Source organism: Echiichthys vipera (genome assembly GCF_963691815.1).
Source record: "Echiichthys vipera genome assembly, chromosome: 8".
Classification (NCBI taxonomy): domain Eukaryota; kingdom Metazoa; phylum Chordata; class Actinopteri; order Perciformes; family Trachinidae; genus Echiichthys; species Echiichthys vipera.
Genome location: NC_139833.1, coordinates 1,006,242 through 1,023,741, shown reverse-complemented (window position 1 = coordinate 1,023,741; position 17,500 = coordinate 1,006,242). Strand labels below are relative to the sequence as shown.

Sequence of the window (17,500 nt, the reverse complement as noted above, 5' to 3'; positions counted from 1 at the left end):
TGGCAGCGTCAACATGGATGCTGCTGTTTCATCGTGTTTCCGATCCAAAGAAAAGAACCAGAGAACGGCTCTGAAGGCTTTTCGTGGTGGAAACCATGTGGACGTCGCTCTCATCAGCGTCATAGGTTGGTTTCAATGTGAGTGGTTGAAGAAGCGCGTCAGTAAAGATGACGGACAAGTGGTTTATCCAATCACATGCAAGTATTTTTGATAAGGCCCAGCCTCCTGAAATCACTTTGCTGTGGAGCGATCCCAGATGGACGAGTGAAGCGAGGAGGAACCAAACTCATCTGGAGAGAGTCAGGGAAGCAAAGTCAACTCACCACCTGATGGGCGCGGTTTGGGGGGCGGTGGGGCTGTCGGGGTTGTTGGGGGTGATGGGGGCGGTGGGGCTGTTGTGGGCGGTATGCTATCCTTTTGGCACAAAGCGTCAACCACCTTGTGCTTGATGTTCGCCAAGCCGTTGAAATTCCGCACGTTGAACAGCCTCTCTGGGTCGCCGGTGATCTGCAAGAGCTCCAGGGCGTGAACGTCTCCAACGCCAATGGCAAACAAATTAATGTCGAGTTTCTTGAGGATATCAGCTGCGTCCTCCACATCGATGTCACGATCCTCATCAGAATCGCCATCTGTGATCAACACCAGGTTCTTGGGGACGTTCATTCGGCAGCCCTGTGACTCCGAAAAGTAGACCTTAATTCTATCCAAGGCCTTTCCGATGTAGGTGTCTCCACCTTTGTATTCTAGAGCATTAATGAGTGAGACCAAATTGTCCTTCTCGAAAGAGTGATTGAGGTAAAACTCATCCTTGAAATGATCACTGAACTGTGCAAGTCCAACGTGAAAAAACTCTTCACTGACTGGAAAGCTGTTCACGACGTCTGCTGTGAAGTTTTTCATGATGGCGTACTGGTACAACTCGATGCTGCTCGACTGATCGAGTAGGAAGACCACGTCGGATTCCTTGCATTCTGCCAAAACCAAAGAAAGAGAAAGGCATTTGTCCACATTATCAATAAACAAGAGTTTGCCACACAACTCTCAACTCCCAAATGCACTGTGGTTTGAGTTTGGCCTTGTCAAGAGCCGGTTCTGTCAGTACCCTCCTCTCTCTCTTTTTGGGTGAGTTTGTCTCCCTCTGTCTGTCTTTCCCTGCATGTGTCTCCCTCTTGGGTCTCTCCTCTAGGTCCGGTAGGTGTGTTTCCCCCCAAGCTGCAGCCTGTTACCCTGATCACCTGGTGGACTACTTAAACCCTGAGCTGACAGGCATGCAGCACCGGACCGTTGTTATCCTTCCCTTGGTAAACTCTTCCCCCTGGATTGCCGTTCCTTACTCGTTTGTGGTTTTCACGCTCCCCGTCGGTAAATATATTAATCGTTGCTTGTCTTTTGTTTTGTCCCGTGTTCGTGTTTCCTCGTCTGTTTCCCTGATCGTTCGTTGTTCCCGTGTTCCTGTTTTCTCTCGACTGTCTCGTCCCTAGTTCCCTGTTACCCTGTAGTGTTTTACGTGTTTTGTTTGTCGCTTATATTAAACTTTTGTTTGTACTTTTATTCCTAACAGTGTCTGCATTTGGGTCCAGGCTCTTTGTGTTATCCCCGTACCGTTCATGACACTTCCTTTAATTAAACAAGTGTGCTGTAAAATTATAACTGTAAAGCATAATTTGTGTTTGCCACACAACACTCTCAAGTCCCAAATGTACTGTGGTTTGAGTTTGGCCTTGTCAAGAGTCCGTCAGTACCCTCCTCTCTTCCTTTTGGGTGAGTTTGTCTCCATCTGTCTGTCTTTCCCTGCATGTGTCTCACTCTTGTGTCTTGTCACCTAGGTCGGGTAGGCGTTTCCCCCAGCTGCAGCCTGTTACCCTGATCACCTGGTGGACTACTTAAACCCTGAGCGGACAGGCATGCAGCACCGGACCGTTGTTATCCTTCATTGGTAAACTCTTCCCCCTGGATTGCCGTTCCTTACTCGTTTGTGGTTTTCACGCTCCCCGTCCGTAAATATATTAATCGTTGCTCGTCTTTTGTTTTTCCCGTGTTCCTGTTTCCTCGTCCGTTTCCCTGATCGTTCGTCGTTGCCGTGTTCCGGTTTCCTCGACCGTCTCGTCCCTAGTTCCCTGTTACCCTGTAGTGTTTTACGTGTTTTGTTTGTCGCTTATATTAAACTTTTGTTCGTGCTTTTATCCCGTGTCTGTGTCTGTGTTTGGGTCGAGTCTCTTAGTGTTATCCCCGTACAGTTCATGACACTTCCTTTAGTTAAACAAGTGTGCTGTAAAATTATAACTGTAAAGCATAATTTGTGTTTGCCACACTCTCAAGTCCCAAATGTACTGTGGTTTGAGTTTGGCCTTGTCAAGAGTCCGTCAGTCCCTCCTCTCTTCCTTTTGGGTGAGTTTGTCTCCCTCTGTCTGTCTTTCCCTGCATGTGTCTCACTCTTGTGTCTTGTCCTCTAGGTCCGGTAGGCGTTTCCCCCCAAGCTGCAGCCTGTTACCCTGATCACCTGGTGGACTACTTAAACCCTGAGCTGACAGGCATGCAGCGCCGGACCGTTGTTATCCTTCCCTTGGTAAACTCTTCCCCCTGGATTGGCGTTCCTTACTCGTTTGTGGTTTTCACGCTCCCCGTCGGTAAATATATTAATCGTTGCTTGTCTTTCGTTTTTCCCGTGTTCCTGTTTCCTCGTCCGTTTCCCTGATCGTCCGTCGTTGCCGTGTTCCTGTTTCCCTCGACTGTCTCGTCCCTAGTTCCCTGTTACCCTGTAGTGTTTTACGCGTTTTGTTTGTCGCTTATATTAAACTTTTGTTCGTGCTTTTATCCCGTGTCTGCATCTGGGTCCAGGCTCTTTGTGTTATCCCCGTACAGTTCATGACACTTCCTTTAGTTAAACAAGTGTGCTGTAAAATTATAACTGTAAAGCATAATTTGTGTTTGCCACACAACACTCTCAAGTCCCAAATGTACTGTGGTTTGAGTTTGGCCTTGTCAAGAGCCGGTTCTGTCAGTACCCTCCTCTCTCCCTTTGGTGTGAGTTTGTCTCCCTCTGTCTGTCCTTCCCTGCATGTGTCTCACTCTTGTGTCTTGTCCTCTAGGTCCGGTAGGTGTGTTTCCCCCCCAGCTGCAGTCTGTTACCCTGATCACCTGGTGGACTACTTAAACCCAGAGCTGACGGGCATGCAGCGGCAAACCGTTGTTATCCTTCCCTTGGTAAACTAACCGTCGTTGCCGTGTTCCTGTTTCCCTCGACTGTCTCGTACCTAGTTCCCTGTTACCCTGTAGTGTTTTACGTGTTTTGTTGTCATTTATATTAAACGTTTGTTTGTACTTTTATCCCGTGTCCGTGTCTGTGTTTGGGTCCAGGCTCTTTGTGTTATCCCCGTACAGTTCATGACACTTCCTTTAGTTAAACAAGTGTGCTGTAAAATTATAACTGTAAAGCATAATTTGTGTTTGCCACACAACACTCTCAAGTCCCAAATGTACTGTGGTTTGAGTTTGGCCTTGTCAAGAGTCCGTCAGTACCCTCCTCTCTCCCTTGTGGGTTAGTTTGTCTCCCTCTGTCTGTCTTTCCCTGCATGTGTCTCCCTCTTGTGTCTCTCCTCCAGGTCCGGTAGGCGTGTCCCCCCCCAGCTGCAGCCTGTTACCCTGATCACCTGGTGGACTACTTAAACCCTGAGCTGACAGGCATGCAGCACCGGACCGCTGTTATCCTTCCCTTGGTAAACTCTTCCCCCTGGATTGCCGTTCCTTACTCGTTTGTGGTTTTCACGCTCCCCGTCCGTAAATATATTAATCGTTGCTTGTCTTTTGTTTTTCCCGTGTTCCTGTTTCCTCGTCCGTCTCACTGATCGTCCGTCGTTGCCGTGTTCCTGTTTCCCACGATCGTCTCGTCCCCAGTTCCCTGTTTCCCTGTAGTGTTTTACGTGTTTTGTTTGTCGCTTATATGAAACGTTTGTTTGTACTTTTATCCCGTGTCTGCGTTTGGGTCCAGTCTCTTTGTGTTATATCCCCGTACCGCTCATGACAGACCTAATACTGACAAGTGTTGATCCAGTTGGACACAAACATTCTCGCCCACTTCAGCGACTAAAAGCAGCATCTCGAGCTCGGTTCTGTTCCTCTAAACTGAATCGCCAATGTTCGCTGGTTTAAAGTCGATTCGGGAGCAGTTAATCATTTCCACCTACTCATGGGAGTCCAAATAAACAAAGGAGCATTTTGTGTTTGTACAAGAGCGCTCAGATTACTTTAATGTGATGGGAACCATAAGGAGTATGTCTCTAGCCAGCTCTCTGTCAGATAGTTTGCAACATCTAAAATGAGCTAAATATATCTTTAATGTAGTTAAATCAGTCGTTGTTAGACTTTGAGCTGCAGACTGTGATGAAAGTAAAGTCCTACATTTAAAGGGAAATGGAAAATATATAAAACGAACATCAACAATCAAACATAACGGGGTTTTCAAGTTCTCGAATTAGTTACTTTTGATAATCGAAAGCTTTAACGTAACTTTTAAAAGTCAGGTTACTCAAAACTGCTCAGGCTTCCCACCAGTGACAACATGTGACTAATGCGTGACTGTTGTGGTTTGATCAGCTGGATCAGGCGTGTTCAGCCAATCAGGATCCGGAAGGCACGTTATTTAATTTTGTTGAGGATCATTTTGATACACAAGTCCGATTTATTGCTCAAATCAGATTTTTTGTTTGGCTGTTCACATTACGTCTCAGGGCGCCCTCCCACTGTGCCTCCGTCCCGTGCCCCGTGCTTTAGGGTCCTTGACCCCCCCTCCAGGCCCGTTTGTACTCACACTACCTGGGCCTCGGAGAATGCTTCTTGCTGCCTATACGTCATCACGCCGTAACACGTCACACGCATTGATGACGTCATGGCGATGCGTGGTTTTGTTTCCAGATCTTTCCGTAGACCTCGGAGTTTTTGTGCGTCTTGTCGACTGTTTTTGAATCTTTTCATCGACCAAATCTGCAGTAAACACTCCACCTCCGCATCACACCAACGTGAACCTTTCACCGCCATTGTTTGAAATGTCCGCGCATGGTCCCTCCTTCTTTTTTCTACGTCCCAACAGGCACACAGGAAATGACCTCAGAACCGCCGTAGGCCTCGTGCTCGTACACGTGCGCACGCTCGTGCTCGTACGCGTGCAAACGTGCTTTACTAAAGCCCACCTCTCCCAAACGGGCCGTCCACGGTCAAACGCACTAGGCTTTAGCTGAAAAACCGGTGTTGGCCCGGTGCGGAAGGACAGTGTGAGTGCGCCCTTAAGATGTGGCCTCTCTACGGATTGCTGCGTAAACACCTCTCACTCCTAAAGTCGTCCGCATGCGCAGTTGATCATTGATGACATCACATAACGGAAGAGAACATGGCAACGGAAACCGGTATTGTAGGACTTTGTGGCAGAAAACTCTTCTGACAGCATTGGTTAATTATCTTTATCCCATTTGTTCCCGTTTTATCTGTTTACCACTAACAATAAACTTCTTTGCTTGGTCTTGGACTGAGACGTGTGGACATACTCATGGTTTTGAGTTTCTGACTTTTTGTGTTTATCTTAATGTTATGTTTGAAACAACAGTGTTTATCTTTGACAATCCTTTCCTGGAAGTATTTGTGCGTTTGCCAAATTGACCCATTAAACCTTCCAGCAAAATCCACAAGTTCAGAAAGTGTTGGACGCCTTTTGGCAAAATGAAGCTTCAAGTTTCAAGTGTAAACAATTAGAAATACTGAGCATGTGAGAACCACACTCTTACCTTCCTTGGTGCTGTTGCAGAGGGTAGAGGACATGTTCTTGTACAGAGTTTCTAGGGCCTTAAAACTATCCACGTAGAAAACTTTGGATGCCTCGTCACCAGCCATGGTCATCAGCTCAGGTATGTTTGCATCTTTCACTCCGATACTCAGGACGATGACCCCGTTTTCTCGCAGTGCATCAGATGGCGTCTTTAAGTTGTACGGGTCGGTGGCGTTTCCGTCTGTGATCACCATGAGAATCTGAGGCACCTTGATTGCTTTGCGACCGCCATGTTCAGCGTTGAAGTACCGTAAAGAGAATTCCAAGGCCTTGTCCGTGTAGGTGTTTAGTCCTTCTGGCCTCGTCTTCGGTAATGCTGCAAGAACTTTCCGTTTGGAGGAATGGGTGTTTAGAGAAAAATGCCATCTGGGTTCATCTGAGAAGGAAATAAGCCCGAAACGAGTCTTGTCCTTTTCAACTGTGGTTTCGTTCACTACTGACTCCATAAACGCCCGCATGCTTCCAAACTCTTCTTCGTCTATGCTTCCAGAGGCGTCCAGCAGGAAAATGATGTCAGCTTTTTCTATCACGCAAACTGAGAAAAGACAGAGCGAAAAATTGGGTTAGCAAATCAAAAGTTAGGAAGTCACTGATCGATCCTGTAGTCAGCTGGGTTTGTGACCGTAGAGCTATGGCAGGGCTCAAACCTGGTAACCTACACTTCCCAGATGCAACATGCAGTAACTAGAACAACAGTTAGGTCCGATGCTAGCTGGTAAAACCACAAAGAACGTTGTTATGAATAACGGCGTAATGCTTCCATTCGGGACAATGCTTTTACAAACTCATACTCTGTATTTCTGGGTTAGTTTCATACTTCTCTTACCTTTCTTGCAGATCTTCACAGCCACCTTGCTCTCCAAGTCTGACAGCGCATCAAAGTCCTTCTCAACAAAAATCCTGTCAGGGAAACCGCTGATCTCGACTAGCTGGGTGGTGTTGGCTTTGTCTACTCCTATGGCGTAGACCACCACTCCCTTTTTCCTGAGAGCCTCAGCCGGGGATACAACATTGTCTTTAGCCTCGCCGTCTGTTATCACTATCAGCCTCTGACCCAGGCTAGGACGCCCTCCTTTGTTTTCATCGAAATACTGGGACACCTCTGCGAGGGCCTTTCCTGTGAGCCTGCCTTCATCCATCTGCTGCATACCATCAATGGCCTTCGTAATTTCCTCTATGCTGTTGTAGCGGTCTAGGGAAAACTCCAGATTGTAGTTTTTGCTGAACTGCATGACACCGACGCGCACGTTCTTCTTCCCAACAGCGGTCTTGTGGATGACAGCTTTCATGAAATCTTTCATTGTCTGGAAGTCTTTCTTAGACGTGCTTTCAGAGCTGTCAGTTAAGAAAAAGATGTCGCCCTCTACGTCTTTGCAAGCTGTGGACACAGATCACAGAGTTGTTAACATGATGTTCCTGTCTTTTCTTGCCCTAGGGCCCCGCGGTTGGGTACCAACGACTGCTCGGGGTGTTGAGATTGCAGGAAATAAGACAAGCAATAAGAGGTGAGCATATTTACATGACCCGTTTAAGAAATGGTACATTCCTAGGTTACGTGTTACTGGTGTTGACTTCCATACTTGTTCTTCCTATTCATCCCATAAACTACAAAGTGAGCAACACACCAAACTTGACTACTGCAGAGTTTCAAAAGTATATTTTCAAGTGTCGATGTGATTTTCCCTACCGTCTTCAGAACAGATGTCTGTGATGACGTCAGTGTTGATGGATTTCAACGCGTCAAAATCGCTGACAAAGATGCTCCTCTTGGGGTCGCCTGCGATCTGTTCCAGGTCTTCTGCGTTTGACTCTTTCACACCGATGGCATAGATGATGACACCCTGCGCCCTCAGTTCTTCTGCAGGAGCCTTGACTGCATCATCAGATTCACCATCTGTGATGACAATCAGGTACTCTGGAACTTTGTGAACACGAGTGACCTTTGCTCTTTCAAAGTGTCGGCCCATGGATAGTAGCGCTTTTCCTGTCTCCGTCCCCCCTCCTTCATGTCTAATAACCTTGACGGCTTCCTCCATTGTCTGGGCATTTGGGTAGTCTGTCAGATCAAATTCCGTAATTGGCTCATCAGCATATTTCACAAGCCCCACGCGGATATGCTCTGGCCCAATGTGGAAGGTATGAAGAAACTTGATGATAAAGTCCTGCATGTCACTGAAGTCTACGTTCCCAATGCTTCCTGAGTCATCAATCAGGAAGAATATGTCTGCTTCATCCTTTCGTACGCATGCTGGAGAGGAAAAGCAACTGCAAGAGTTAGTTCTGTCACACAGTCATAGAGTGGGAAATGATCAGAAGCCAAACATAAAGACCAGCTACTCAAAAGGCAACAAGTGCAATTTTACATCTACGTAGTCCGTGAGCCAACAGGGCTGGGGAAATAATGCTCAGTGTTTTCTGGCAACGTATACATCCGTAGATGTCATCAGGTCCAAGTCTCAAGTGGGTCTGATCCTAGCTCTTACTCTATCCTTTCCAACTGAAGTTAGGAATCATAAGTGAGGATAGCACAGACCCTTTCCTAAATTAGATATAACTGCCAAAATTGTCGGTTTAACAATGACAAGCTTGATACCCAGCAGAACCTCTATCAACTTTCTCCTTTCCTGTGAGCTACTGAAAAAAGGTGACCCCCTTTCTCACCATGAGGGTCCCATGTTCCCCGGTCGCATAAGCCTCTCCTGATTTAACTTAGCATTTAGCCCGGGGTTAGAGGTTACGGTTAGGATCAGGGTTGGCCTTTTGCCATGGAATTCAGAACTGGTTGTGGAAAAAATAACAGATACACATACAAAGCGGGGAACATAGGACCTTTTCCTTAAAAAAGGATCCTATGTTCCCCGGTCTCATACAAAGCAGGGAACATAGGTACGCTCCCAAAGAGAGTTAGCTTAAAGTCTGATCACCAGCGTTAGCCAGGTTTGCTTTCTCTGGGTTTCTGTTCTAATGCTAGAGACAGAGTAATGCGTCGGCTGCTGACACTTTTAGGATGATATGAATTATCGCTAGTCAGAAAAGATCTAAGCTAACTCTTCTCGATGTTGGCTAGATGCTTTAGCTAGCTAGCTAACGTTTTGGTAAAACTATAAGCAGGAAAGGCCAAAGTTGACGGAGGTCGTGCCAAGTTTGCTCAGCTTTTATTGGAGCTCAGAGCAAAAAGAAGCAGTAATTAGAAAGCTTCCACAAAGGTTGTCCATTAAGCTAGCTAGTGACAAGTGACGTGAGACAGCTGTTGTCATGGATACTGTAGTTAGGAGTTCTTAAGTTCAGATCAGAGGTCTGAGATAAGATGACAAAGCCATGAGTTTAGGAACTATTTATGAAACTTAAGTTAACTTAACACAGGACAAGCAGTTAGCATAAGCATTAGCATTAGCATTTAAGTTCCTTCTTTTCAGTCCCATCTCTACTCTTACTCTCTCTTGACATGAATTTAATTTGCATGTTACAACATAAATCCGAACACAATCTTTCTGTGTGTCTATGTAAGTTGCCAATATTCACGTAACCATAACAACCATTAAAAAAAAACTGTCTCAAACCTTCTTTGATATCCGTTTGCCTTGCAGGGGATGTGATTGCTTGGTCAATGATGTTCTCGCACAGGATTTTCTGCAGGTTCTGCTTCAGGACCTTCAGGTCGGTGAAACTCGACACATTAAAAACGTGCCTTTCAGGTGGGTGAGTCGCCATCTCCACCAGTTCGGTCATATTTGCATTTTCGACCCCCACAGAGTAAATGGTGACACCGGCACGGCGGAGAATGACTGCTGCTTCTCTCACTTTGTCCGAGGACTCTCCGTCTGTGATCACCACTGCTACTTGCTGGACACCCTTATCTTTCCTGCTGCCCTTTTCCTCAATGAAGAGTTCCTTCAGAGTAAACTTCAGGGCGGCACCGGTGTTCGTACCACCTCCATTGTAAGGCAGGATGTTGATAAACTGGAGGATTTCGGCCTTGTCGTCAAATGTGTTGAGGTAGACTCGTGCTGTGGGACTGTCGTTGTATGTCACGATGCCCACTCGGACTTTATTCAAGCCGACTTCCAGGCTGCTCACAATCGAGCGCAGGAAAGAGCGCACCAGCTGGAAGTTGGTGGGTCCAATGCTCGCCGACTCATCAACAATGAACACGATGTCTGCTTTGGCTGCTTTGCAATCTGTGGAAGAAGTGATATTAGTACGAGCGATCTGCTGCTTAACCAACGAAATATATTTGAAGATTACAGGTAAAGCCAGTTAGCATCATTTGGTGACGCACAAATGTAAATGTAGAAAAAAAGCAAAACATAAAACTGTTTAAAAAAAGCGACAGGTCATTCGTAGGATGCCGTACAGAAAATAATGCACAGAACTCTGTATCCATATATCTTATGAAATATGACTGTAAGGCTGTTAGCGCCAGAAACAGCGACCGGGAGTGGATCAACAGTTATGGTCCGTTACATTTACCTAACAAAAGGTGACGGTCAGGGTTAAGGCATCAAAATGACAGTGTTAAAGTGTAATTCTGCTGTAAAATCATCCCATGGTCTTTCTTTGGCACACGTCACATAAGCAAAACTGTTTTTTTCTGTAACAACTATTAAGGTAGAAATCCAGGAGACGTGGCTAACAGTGGTTAGCTCGGGGCAGCACGGTGAAGGCATTCAAAGGTCTTTTTTAACCACTAATGCTGCTGAAAATAACAGCAAACCTCTGCAGCAGCATGAGAAGAGTCCCTACACACACAACAAAGCACCAATGGTAATAGGCTTTACTATGAGAGGAGCTGGTACAGGGGCCAGTAGGTAAGTCTTTAAAACACTCTTTAATAAACTCTGGCTTCACTAACTACGCTGTTGCTGCTTTGTTGTGTGTGTAGGGACTCTTCTCATGCTGCTGCAGAGGTTTGCTGTTATTTTCAGCAGCATTAGTGGTTAAAAAAGACCTTTGAATGCCTTCACCGTGCTGCCCCGAGCTAATCACAGTTAGCTACATCTGGCTGTTAGCATCTCTCCTGGATTTCTCTGTTAATAGTTGTTATTATTTGATGATTAAAGTGCAGAAAAAGACCCTGGGATGATTTTGCACTGGAATTTCACTTTAACATTAGAAAAACAGGTGTGGTTTGACTCAGCACTGCCAGGAAATGAGCGAAAGTGTTGTGTTTTCCTGCGATATCAAACGAACCTGCAACGACAACATCCTGAGATAGTTTGTTTTTGGAATCTATTCAAATAGATGTCCACACTGCACAACGTCCACACTGAGACACTATCAACTAAAACAAAGGATCTCTGGTCAGGTGGGCAATGGCCCAAAGGATGATGGATTGAGTCTCTCACCTATAGGAACGCTCTCACTCCTCGCAGTCACAAAGTAATCCTTCAGAAGAAGAACTCTGGGAGAAGGGAATGCATAACCAGAGCTGGCAAAGAGGTTTATCGCATCCATGCTTGCACCTGCACTGCTCCCGATAACAGTCACCCCTGTCGATTCGAGATTTTGAGCTTCCCTGGACACGGGGTCATCAGAGTCTTTTCCACTCACAACCACCAGGAACTGTTGGGCGCCAAGGTGAGCTCGCCCCCCCGCCTCAAGGGTGAAGAAGTTGTTCTTGGCGTGCTGCAGAGCACTGCCCAGGTTACGGGGCTGGTTGGGTCGCGGCTGCAGCCGGAAACCTTTGACAGCATTTAGAATTCCCTGTCTGTTTTCAAAAGCGTTGAGAGGGAATTCCACCTGTGTTTGTTGACCGTATTGGGCCAAACCCACGCGGTAGCTGTCCGTCCCAGCGTTGAGTTGGTTGATCAGTTTGTTAAGGTCCGACCTAAACATGTTGAACTGTCCCGGAGCTATGCCGCTGTCCACCAGGAAGAAGATGTCTGCAAACCTGTCGGCCAGAGCTGGAGGACGACAAAGACGTAAACGTGATTACATGTTAACACAGTAAACATCGCAGATCAGCACCGTGAATACCCATTCCCCAGTTCGTTTTATTGAGTTTTTAAGTTATTTTTTATATATTTTTTTTGCAAAATACACAAATGGGCAACTATATAATTAAAGGTTGAATATGTAGAATCTCAATAAACTGATCAGAAAGGCCAGTGACATTGTGGGGGTGGAGCTGGACACCTTGGCTGCAGTGTCAGACAGGAGGATGCTGTCGAAGGTGCGGGCGATACTGCAGCATGGCTCTCACCCTCTCCACAACACTCTGGCTGAACTGAGGAGCACCTTCAGCCAGAGACTGATGCTCCTGAATGCACCACTGAGCGCCACAGGAGGTCATTCTTACCTGTGGCCATTAAACTCTTTAATTACCGGACTCTTGACTACTTCAAAACAAAACAAAACAAAATATAAATATCTGTTCTCATTTCATTTCATTTGCCATAACAACCTAATTGTACAGTGTATATATCTCAGATTGTATTTTCACACTCACTTCAGATTGTTTACTTGATTGTTTATTATTTATTTGTTCTGTATTTTATTGGCTATTTATTAGCTACTTAGATTTATTTTAATTTCATTTTATTGAGTCTTTACTTTATTTTATTTCTACTTATTCATCTTTATGGCTTGTTTCTACTGTGCACGGAGCATTGGAACGAAAGAATTTCCCCCCGGGGATCAATAAAGTATTCTGATTCTGATTCTGATCTCTTTTTTTAATAATAATAAACCACCCACGCGGCGTTTAGAGGGGAACAGAATCAAAGTAAAAACTATATTTAGTCTGAATGAATATTTGAAATCTTTGACTCTCTGTCCCGTTGTGTTTCCATGGCAGCAGCCAATAGCGTTGGGCGTTGCTGGTTGCCAGGGTTGCCTGTTGTTGGGTGCAGCTACTGTAGGCTGGCACTGGATGAAATGGAGTTAGCCAATCGTGCATTCACTCCATGGACTGAAAGAAAGGAGAGGAACGCCATTTAAACGCACGCCCACATGGCTACGCTGCTCCTGGATGCTAACATCACTTTCATCTGTACTTAGCTGCAACGGCTAACGCTAACGGCTAACGCTAACTGTCAGTGAAACTCCTCTAATCCTTGTTTTGATGCTGTGGTTTTCTGGAGGGGACGGGTTCAAACAGGCTCAAACAGACTCCGCTCTCCTGGAGCTACTGGGCCGGGTCTGACCAACCTGGCAACCCCACTGCTGGACTTCTTTTTTGTTGTTGCAACGACGATCTGGAGACTCTAGATGGAGCTGATCTGCTCATTCTACACATTCAACCTTTACTGTTTTCTCCAATTCTCTGCCTTACCTTCCCTCTGATAGTTCACAGAGTCACAAACGGTTTGCAGCAGACCCTCCGTCAGCCTCCGCAGAGCCTGGTAGTTATCGATGGAGAGGAGGAAACGATCGGGAGGCCAGTTGGCGATGGACTCGAGCTGGTCACGGTCGGTTTCACCCACCCCAATGCCATAGACAATGACCCCTTGCTGCCTGAGCTTCTTGGCCGGTAACACCACGTCATCATTTGAGCCTCCATCCGTGATGACCACAGCAATCTGAGGCACGCGCTGGTCCACTCGGCTTCCCGCCTGTTTGGTGAAATAAGTCTCGCGGAGGAACTCCATGGCCTCGCCCGTTTTCGTGCCTCCTTGTCGGTAGGGGAGTTTTTCCACTGCAGCCAGCAGGGATTTCTTGTCCATGTGATCCTTCAACCAGAACTCCTTTTGGGGCGCATCGCTGTACTGAGCCACGCCGATCCGAACTTTGTTGGGGCCGATGTCGAGGGACTTGATCACGTTGCGGAGAAAGGTCCGGACCTCCTGAAAGCTGTTGGGGCCGATGCTGGAGGAGCCGTCGACGAGGAACACAATGTCAGCCACGTTGGCATTTTCGCAATCTGTAAAAGGGAACAAAGATCAGCTTTGCGTTGCACCGCGACGTCACCACCGGTCCGACGCATTCTGCTCAAACACCCACCTGCGCCCTGAGCCGCCACGCCAGAGGAACACGCTGCCACGAGGAGGCTGAGGAGAACGCTCACGCTCCCCTTCATGCTGGGACGGCTCGTGCGTTTCTCTCTTCCTGCACAAGATAAAATACTGATGCTTTATCAGTCTCACAGCAGCGACAGGTGCACGGTTACAGGGGGTAGTTCAATAAAGAGGAAGCAAAATAAAAACAGTCAAACAAATAAAAATAAAACAAGTGAACAGTAGAAACACAATAAAACGTCAGGCTGTACGGATGGACGGAGCCCTCTGTCCGCACTCTGCGTACGTTTCGTCCGTATTTCTGTCCGTATCCTGACCGGACTCTGGAAATAACGGAAATACTAGTTTCTGACTTGATAAACCATCTGTCTATCACCAACTATGTTTGTAATAACAATTCAGGCCTTGTGTTTAGATTAATGAATTCAATGCCGGGGGTGACACGGTACTCTGGTGGTCAGCACTGTTGCCTCACAGCGAGAGGGTTCCTGGTTTGAACCCCGGTTGGGGCCCTTCTGTGTGGAGTTTGCGTGTTGTCCCCGTGTCTGCGTGGGTTTTCTCCGGGTTCTCCGGTTTCCTCCCACAGTCCAAAGACGTGCAGGTGTTGGGTTCATTGATGACTCTAAATCACCCGTAGGTGTGAATGGTTGTCTGTCTCTGTTCGTCTCTATGTGTCCTGTGATAGACTGGCGTCCTGTCCAGGGTGGACCCCGCCTCACGCCCGATGGCAGCTGGGATCGGCTCCAGCCCCCCGAGACCCCGACAGGGACAAGAGGCTGAAGATGAATGAATGCAGGAAATCAGTGCCCTTTAAGTCTTTTGAAGGATCTGCAGGAACCTTGACTATAATGTGTGTTTTTGAAATAACTTTATTAAACTTGCTCTTAAAAATGCATTTTGGCTTTTGAATAAACTTCAAACCCAAAACTGAGAATCCAGAGAGCGGACTCAAAGTATAAAAAATACCAGGAAACACACACACGCACGCATGCACGCACGCACGCACGCACGCACGCACGCACGCACGCACGCACGCACAGTGAAACTTCTTCAGTCTCACAAAACTTGAACTCAATCAGCCAAAAAATTAATGAAGCGAAAACTTTTGTGTTTCTGCAGCTGTGACCATGATGTGGCCCACCGGGCACCTCAAAAAGATGCAAAATGACTAAAAATAGATTCAAAATGACTAAAAATAGATGCAAAACCACCACAAAAAGATGCAAAATGACTAAAAATAGATGCAAAATGACTAAAAATAGATGCAGAACCACCACAAAAAGATGCAAAATGACTAAAAATAGATGCAAAACCAGCACAAAAAGATGCAAAATGACTAAAAATAGATGCAAAACCAGCACAAAAAGATGCAAAATGACTAAAAATAGATGCAAAACCACCACAAAAAGATGCAAAATGACTAAAAATGCACACAAGAGCTGCTGATCCACAAACACGTCTCTGAGCAGATCTGTGTCCGTCGCTGCGCACGAGTAAAGACAGACAACGAGACGGTCACTTACAGATGTGCTGCTGCTGCTGCTGCTGCTGCTGCTGCTGCTGCTGCTGCTGCTGCTGCTGCTGCTGCTGCGTCCGCTGCCTCTGCACCCACACGCTGGAGTGATATCCAGAGCTGCGGGCTCCAGGTTCCTGGAGGACGAAGAGGAGGAAGGGTAGGACCCGCGGTTGGACTCCTCCTCCTCCTCCAGCTCCCACCACACTCTGCAGGAGAGGAACATTGGCTTTGTGTGTGCAAATCACAGTTTGGCTTCAGACACAACGCACATTTGAAATGAATTAGATCAGCTGTTTCAGAGAAAGTGTCTTTTCATAACCAGACACTTACATGTGAGTTTCACTGGCTGCATCAGCGGTTTGTAAGTCTGTTGTTTGTGTGTTAAAGGAAGAACGGCTCCATCTAGAGTCTCCAGATCATCGTCACAACAACAAAGTATAAGTCCAGCAGTGGGGTTGCCAGGTTGGTCAGACCCGGCCCAGTAGCTCCAGGAGACCGGAGTCTGTTTGAGCCTGTTTGAACCCGTCCCCTCCAGAAAACCACAGCATCAAAACAAGGATTAGAGGAGTTTGACTGACAGTTAGCGTTAGCCGTTAGCATTAGCCGTTGCAGCTAAGTGCAGATGAAAGTGATGTTAGCATCCAGGAGCAGCGTAGCCATGTGGGCGTGCGTTTGAATGGCGTTCCTCTCCTTTCTCTCAGTCCATGGAGTGAATGCTCGGCCTATAGTGACTCTGGTTGTTGCCCGTCTCCGCTCACTCAGCTGCTGGGACAAAGAACGCCCCCTTCACTGAGGCTCCCAAGCAGCTGCACGATTGGCTAACTCCATTTCACCCAGTGCCAGCCTACAGTAGCTGCACCCAACAACAGGCAACCCTGGCAACCAGCAACGGCCAACGCTATTGGCTGCTACCATGGAAAGCCATGTGACGGGCGTTTAGAGGTGGAAGGCGGGTTAAGAGGTGTTGCAATGACGTCATGGTTAAACAAAGTATGCGGCTCCACCGTCATGGGGGGGGGGGGGGGGGGGGTTCTCGGATCTACCCACACTGGGACACGGTTTCAGAAGATACAGTTTTCAGGTCCGGCTGTTAAGACGCTACGTAACACCCTTTCAAAATAAGACTTCCTGTCCGAGCCTCGTGTTCCCCGTTGTTTGAACAGATCTGAGTTTTTAAAAACATCATAATTGACCTTTGACCTCTGGAGGAAAAAGAGTCAAACTGACCACAGAGCTGATCCTGATCGTTCACATGTTCGGACGTTGTTTCTGCTTTGTTTCAACGGAGCGTTTGGACCCGGAAATCTTATTTTGAAAGGGTGTTACGTAGCATCTTAACAGCCCGATCGGAGCCTGAAAACGGTCTCTTCTGAAACCGGGTCCCAGAGTGGGTAGATCTGAGAACGCCCCCCCGTACGTTGTCGTCTGGACGTCACACTGAACAGCCGGATCGGCGCCTCCGTGTGCACGTCGGACAAAACGTTACCAAAGTTATGCGTCTCCAGGAAAACGCGTCTGCGTGAGAACGGACCCTGAGTGTCCACAGCTCATCACAGTCTCAAGGGAGGAGGCGGGCGTTGGTCAGACACACACACAGAAGACGGATGGGGTCCAAAACACACACACACACACACACACACACACACACACACACACACACACACACACACACACACACACACACACACACACACACACACACACACACACACACACACACACACACACACACACACACACACACACACACACACACACACACACACACACACACACACACACACACAAACACACACACACACACAAACACACACACACACACACACACACAGGAAGAGGAGGAAGAGGTGGGAGAGAGGAAGAGGAGGGAGGAGAGTGATTTTAGGGGATTTCTGGAGAAACCTTATCACTGTATGTTGGACGGGAGCTGAGGGAGGACAGCTGCTGAGGAAATTCTCAGGAAAAAGGAGTGAAGTAGTGTGTGTGTGTGTGTGTGTGTGTGTGTGTGTGTGGTGTGTGTGTGTGTGTGTGTGTGTGTGTGTGTGTGTGTGTGTGTGTGTGTGTGTGTGTGTGTGTGTGTGTGTGTGTGTGTGTGTGTGTGTGTGTGTGTGTGTGTGTGTGTGTGTGTGTGTGTGTGTGTGTGTGTGTGTGTGTGTGTGTGTGTGCGTGTGTGTGTGCAGAGAGATTAGAGGCGCGGTCACATCATTCAGTCTG

At 47.1% G+C, this 17,500-nt stretch overlaps 1 protein-coding gene across 2 annotated transcripts in view; it reads right to left on the bottom strand.

The window, feature by feature from the left end:
- The window catches only part of LOC310950743 (collagen alpha-6(VI) chain-like), a 48,439-nt gene extending 33,054 nt beyond the window's left edge, over window positions 1–15,385 (bottom strand). The window contains exons 1-9 of one of the 2 annotated variants that reach the window (XM_083918717.1): window positions 15,294–15,385; window positions 13,757–13,861; window positions 13,089–13,676; window positions 11,161–11,718; window positions 9,376–9,993; window positions 7,503–8,063; window positions 6,642–7,193; window positions 5,775–6,350; window positions 324–971 (exon numbers count right to left, since the gene is read on the bottom strand). In XM_083918717.1, the coding sequence (XP_083774843.1) occupies window positions 324–971; window positions 5,775–6,350; window positions 6,642–7,193; window positions 7,503–8,063; window positions 9,376–9,993; window positions 11,161–11,718; window positions 13,089–13,676; window positions 13,757–13,832 (4,177 nt within the window). In that variant the 5' untranslated portion in view covers window positions 13,833–13,861; window positions 15,294–15,385. Of the gene's footprint in view, window positions 1–323; window positions 972–5,774; window positions 6,351–6,641; window positions 7,194–7,502; window positions 8,064–9,375; window positions 9,994–11,160; window positions 11,719–13,088; window positions 13,677–13,756; window positions 13,862–15,275 lie in introns of both variants that reach the window. The other variant, XM_083918718.1, reaches the window with a different exon arrangement.
- Window positions 15,386–17,500: the final 2,115 nt, after the last annotated feature.